Source organism: Centroberyx affinis, unplaced genomic scaffold, assembly GCF_046629955.1.
Source record: "Centroberyx affinis isolate AG114_WGS23_722 - 3 ecotype Tasmania unplaced genomic scaffold, CSIRO-AGI_Caff_v1 ptg002996l_1, whole genome shotgun sequence".
Classification (NCBI taxonomy): domain Eukaryota; kingdom Metazoa; phylum Chordata; class Actinopteri; order Beryciformes; family Berycidae; genus Centroberyx; species Centroberyx affinis.
Window position 1 is genome coordinate 9,154 of NW_027281099.1, and position 5,971 is coordinate 15,124.

Consider the following 5,971-nt stretch of genomic DNA (forward strand, 5'->3'; position numbering starts at 1 on the left):
ATGAACACATGAATAATAATGGGCCTCGTTTATCAATATGTGTAAAATGTTAAAGGGCGCTAAAATGCTGAGCAACATGCATCTCACATCAACATTTTTGAAAGAACCAATGATGCTGAAGTGGCAGAAATTGTTTTTCTTTGCGTGTATGAAAAAAAATGCCTTCTGCAGCCTACACATTTGTTTTGTTTGTTTATTGCTTGATCAATGAGGCCCATCGTTTTGAAAGAATTAATGAGTCAAATTGACAAGTAATTTGAAACCAATGTATTGATTGGTTAATAAATAAACAATTAAGCAAACAGATAGATAGATAGATAGATAGATAGATAGATAGATAGATAGATAAACAGAACATCAGCAAATAAATAAATAAATAAATAAGTTGATAATTAAATAAATAAATAAGTAAATTAATAAATAAATACATAATTTTACATTTTAAAAAACAAAAAAAGGACTGATTTGCCTTCAAAATCATCCTGTGCCATGTAATGTAGTTAGTGCTGGCCGGACTACCAGACAGTGCCTTCGCTCATTTCTGAAGAGGGTTGTGACAGCTGGTTGGTGTATCCGTTGTCACTGAGCGACAGGGTGGTGAAGGGAGTGCTGGGCCCACACATCTCACTGGAGATGCTGTGCATTGAGCCCGGTCCATTGGGTTCTGGACTAGGTGAGTCCGCCGGATGGTGAGACACAATGTCAGAGAAACACTGCACCTCTCCAGGACAGTGGTGCCCCGGGTGGTGATGGTCTATGGCTCCTAACGGGGTGCCAGCAGGGACGGAGGAGGGCACAAAGCCCAGGTCTGCTGGGGTCTGAGCCTGGGATGACGGAGGACCCTGATAGTACTCATAGTTTCCTCCAGAGCTGTAGTATTCACTGGGATAATCTGCATTTATAAACAATAACAACATCTGGATTAGTGCATGGAGCAGGCTTGGATTAATTATGACAGAAAGTTAAGAAAACATGAAGATAGATAGATAGATAGATAGATAGATAGATAGATAGATAGATAGATAGATAGAACAAAAGAAAGAAAGAAAGAAAGAAAGAAAGAAAGAAAGAAAATGACAAAACAGTCGTGCTGATGTATAGTGTCATATGTTTTAAATCAAGTCAAGTAGCCCTTCATCACAAATGCATGTCTCAACATGTCTGACAAACCTACCTAAATCTAACTAATCAACAATCAATCACAAAACCAAACTATGCTTACGTTTTTCTTTCTTTTAATGCATTATTCAGTGTCATGCTGGTGCATGATTGATACTGTATATTCTCTAGTGATCATGGTGGAAAAGTTTATCTAGAATCAATTTCCTATCAGTTTTAATGAATTCAATGGTTTAGTGTAATGAGCACATCAACCCTAAGAAACTTGATTAGCCTACATTATATTGACGTTCAAATATTCATTAGCCTACTTGAGGTGTTTCTTTGAAGAGGTTTTGTGTTCTCAATATCCACAGCAAATTAAATACAGTTTAGGTCTGCCATCAATTCGCTGAGGTGTTAATAGGCAGGAATGACAAGAATGTGATCACTGTAACCTATTATACCCCTATCAATATCCAAACATAGCCCACCTCCATAATAAGAGAAGTGGCCGAGCTCCCCTGGTTCCAGTCTGTCAAGCGCTCTCATCCTTCTCGGGCTGCGGAAAAACGCGTGTCTCCGCGCGCCCAGAGCGCTCAGCTGCTTCATCCGCCTCTCTTTAGACCTCCGGTTTTGGAACCAAACCTTTAGCACAAAGTGAGACAGAGCATGCATGGGTCAGTTTTGATTACACAAGCTACCTACTCTATATGAAAAAAGCAGTCAAGTTTCATAGGGAAACTATTCAAATATCACAACAGAGCTGTGATATTCCGATAATTCCCCTATGACAGGAATATTTCGGAGATTACAAGATATAAAGTACGTTACGATAATGTCACTCCAAACTCGGTAAGAACTACCACAGACACACTATAAGTCCATATAAGAATATTATAGAAATATTATAGTGATTGTTTTGTTAGGGGCGGTTTGCTTGTTATATAGCCAAACACAATGAGACAGACTGCGTGGATGTATGCCACAAAAATGGAAGCGCTTGATAATATTGATAATCAGGAAATTAGAGTAGCCTAATAATTGTGGTTCAATTTTAATGTAGCCTAAGTGAAACTCGAAAATGATGCGTCCTTCCACCAGGACATTTCACTAATGCTGGGCTTTTTCAACATTTGCCATGGATGTCAATTGGGTATGGTAAGGTATGGCAAGCCTAAGTGAGTCCAAATTTGATTTTAAAGGTTTTTATCATAAATTCGCCAGAAAGTTATTTTGGAGCCATGTCTATATATATACGGGTTTAGAGGTTTTGGTATCAAACCCATTATTAAATGCAAGCACTTGCCATAGGCTGCATTAAGGTTTAACGAATCGACGCCCCTGCACTTTGTTCTCCGAGAAATTTCCAAAGTGCTTAAACTGTTTGAGTACTGTGGACTGACTTTCTGTAGTGGACCGTCGTCCAAATTTTGCAGGGGAAGAGGAAAGAAGCACGTCAGCCGAGATAGTGTCCGATAATGGATGTCTGGCCGCTAGCTGTCTGACAATAGACGTCTTTCCGTTAGATGAATGGGGTTTATAGTTTATTTATGGGCAAATGATCAGATAGAGGGACTTGGGTTTAGTGAATGGATGTCTCTGGTGTCGATGCAGATTTATGGTTTTTTTTTTACCTGGATCACTCTCATGTTGAGGCCGGTCTCCTGAGCCAGCTGCTCTCTGATGTGTCTGGTGGGTTTTGGAGTGGCCGCGAAAGCCGCTTTCAGGGTCTCCAGCTGCTTGGCTTTGATCGTGGTCCGAGGCCCGCGTCTCTTCCCGGCCACGCTCTGCTCGTCGTTCTCGTTGTTGCACGCCTCCTTATCGGACAAATGGCCCGTTTCTGAGTCTTTGCCGTCGTCCTGCGGGTCCTGGGAGTCTGGAGACAAACTTGGGTCGCTGTATGTCGTGACTGTCAGAGCGAAACATATAGTATTTGCACATTAACCCTCAAATATTTGCAGGTTCTGAGGATCTAAATCATATTCAAAACCCTTACGAAAAATTACTACAGTTTTCCTAGGATATATATGTTTGTTTTTTTTAGATAAAAACAAATATCACAGCAAAACCATATAGGCTAATTCCATGTAGGAATATTATAGGAATATTATTGTGATACAATGGGAGATAAAAGCACGATAAGGTCACTATAAACTCAATATTGAGTTCCACACATTAAAAGTCCTTATGGAATACTATAGAAATATTATAGTGATTAAATATTATAGTAGACTATTTACTCAAAATAAAATAGGCTAACGTAATGCTACTATTACTACTACAACTACTAGGCCTACTTAAAACTAGCCTACCACTAATACAAATAATAATAAACATATAATGATAATAATAATAATAATAATAATAATAATAATAATAACAATAATAATAATAATATGTTTTTGATCTCTAAACTCTCATAAATTCTCGATAATAGAAAATAAATAATGGCGTCCTGTCAAATTATTCTTCAGTGAGGAGGTCGTCAATATTATTTAGGCTATTATTATCATTTTGACAGTTTCAGATTATTAGTATTAGGCTACTATTATATGCATTTTATTTTTTTATTTTTATATCAGCCTACAGAAATACAGTCATGTATTGTTCCATGTGTGAGCTTGATGGTTAATGTTGAATCACCTGAGAGGAGGATCGTGTCCTTCCCGTTGTTGTTCTGGTAGTCCTCTTTACAAACAAACTTGAATTCGTCCAGGATGTACAGTTCCTCTCCGGTGGACAGCTGTTTGTTGCACATCACACAGGTGAAACAGTTCAGGTGAAACACTTTGCTCTTGGCTCTCCGGACCAGATCATTGGGTGAAATTCCCTGGGCGCAGCCTCCACACTTTGTCCCAAATCTCCTGTGGAAAAGGGAAGGAGCAGTCAGAGGGAAGAAGTAACCTAGGATCACATACTGCCTTCGATGATAGTTTGTTAATATTTAGACTTTCGTTTATATTGGCGAGTTTATGACGGGCTTATAATAATATAGCCTACAACAGAAATACTTTGATTGGGAATTTACCATTTAGCCTAAGAAATGAGTAAGAACCTGCTGTAAACTGTGAAGCAATTCAACTTGCATGGTTAACATCAAACTGAGATTTTATTCAACCATTGCTTTAATTATGACCATACCTTTACGAAAAATAGCTACAGTAGACCAAATCCTATTATAAAGTGTATGAGGATACTATACAAATATTAGAGCAAAACTATAAACCATATGTCAAATCTTATTGAAATAATAGTGATGGTATAATAGATTAAAAAATACCGTAAACTACGATAAAATCACTATAATCTCACTATTGAATACCACAAGCACAATATAAGCTCCTCTAGCCTGCATTATATTATTCGTTAGGGTTAGGCCTATAGTCATTTTTAAAGTGCCTACTGAAGAGGCGTATTTGAATATTCGGAGAAACCTGTCTTCTGTTCTGTGATTTCATGTCAAAGGCTTTCAAACTGATTTATTATTTAAATCCACTTATCACATTTTCACTCCAGTCTCGGCAAACAAACGGTCCATTCCCTCAAACATCCAGGCTCCAGCAGCCCCACAGTGTAAACAAAGGATGGTTTTAGTTGAATCCACCACCGAACATGGTGGGATAGTTTTAATATAAACCCCATAAGCTTTTGGTGGATCAACATTCATAATTTGAACATTCCTATTTTGATTTTTCGTGTAGTTCTTGGGGAGATTGACATAAATATTAGGCTTTATATCCCATATATATTTCAATAGTTTTTTTTGTCTCAAATAAAGATTTAAATTAGGCTAACAAGTGTATTTTTGTCATTGTTTCTTACTTCACAGACATAAAACGAAGCCTGAACCACAAACACTTCGATTTTCGGGTGCTTACCTAAAGAAGTCATTCTTACAATACAGTTTCCCTTCTCGTGAAAAACATTTCTCTGTCAGATTGCATTTGCATTCGCAGCACTGAACACACTTGATGTGCCATGGTCTGTCCAAAACTTTGAGCAAAAACCTATCGACAATAGGCCTTTCGCAGCCAGCACAGTGAACCATTGTTTGCAGTATTTCCAGCCCAGTGTGTTGGATATATTTCTGTTTGTCTGAGCAAGATGTTTTCGTCTCCGATGTCGTCTCGATCACCTCAGTGATGACTTGCTTGAGTGTTCATATAAGATCCAGGAAATCCAATGTATCCAAATGAATCTCAAGAATTATATCATCATCCGTGAGATTAAATGTTGCTCTTCTGTTCCACAGGACAACCATCCATATTTGGCCAATAGCCCCGAACGATAGCCTAACTGTTGAACAAATCTGAAAGACAGCATTTCTGAAGCAAAATTACAGACTGGAGAGCAGCGACTTCCCATCAAGACGATCCGTGATGTGCGATTTTATGGGTAAGCACAGAAAACCAAAATACCCATTAGTGGGTATTGTATCAGCTCACTGCCGTGCAATATATCCTGAGTGTTGTCTAACGTTGAAAAAAAGAATGTAAAATACTGTCAATGTGCTCAGCCTTGGCATTTGTGTTCCATTTTCCCTGTGATGAACTCTCAGTCTAAGCGCCAGCAGTGTAATGAGCGCACCTCTTAAAGCTTATTGCCTATTCAGAAACCCGTGACGTCAGCTCCAGCAAAAACCTATGAGCAGCCTCTCCATTCACCTCCACCACTGGAACCACGGACACTTACTTAAGCAATAAGTTAGCTTATTGCTTTTATAAAACGTCGACAACTCATCGTGGTAATAAAAAAAAGAACGCATTAAGAAATGGTTTTATTTTTTGTCAATATTAGCTACTTGCGCGAGGCACGATTAATCTTGAACTGTGGCTAAATCTCTATACAGTTTAGTTGCTAGGCGACACAT

The 5,971-nt window shown here is 38.4% G+C and overlaps 1 protein-coding gene across 1 annotated transcript; it reads right to left on the reverse strand.

Annotated features, from left to right (window-relative positions):
* Nucleotides 1–515: 515 nt before the first annotated feature.
* On the reverse strand, nucleotides 516–5,152 carry LOC139659015 (LIM/homeobox protein Lhx1-like). Its single transcript, XM_071537215.1, has 5 exons — nucleotides 4,980–5,152; nucleotides 3,745–3,965; nucleotides 2,736–3,010; nucleotides 1,593–1,746; nucleotides 516–892 (listed from the first exon to the last, which is right to left on the reverse strand). The coding sequence occupies exons 1-5, from the start codon at nucleotides 5,147–5,149 to the stop codon at nucleotides 516–518; spliced, it is 1,197 nt and encodes a 398-aa protein (XP_071393316.1). The 5' UTR covers nucleotides 5,150–5,152.
* Between the last annotated feature and the right edge of the window lie 819 nt (nucleotides 5,153–5,971).

Excerpts from the sequence above, each read along its gene's own strand:
- LOC139659015 (XM_071537215.1), bottom strand. The coding sequence starts at position 5,149 with ATGGTTCACTGTGCTGGCTGCGAAAGGCCTATTGTCGATAGGTTTTTG. Across the intron at positions 3,966-4,979 it reads TGTAAGAATGACTTCTTTAG|GAGATTTGGGACAAAGTGTG; the intron begins GTAAGCACCCGA and ends CCTTTTCCACAG. Across the intron at positions 1,747-2,735 it reads TCAACATGAGAGTGATCCAG|GTTTGGTTCCAAAACCGGAG; the intron begins GTAAAAAAAAAA and ends TTTGTGCTAAAG.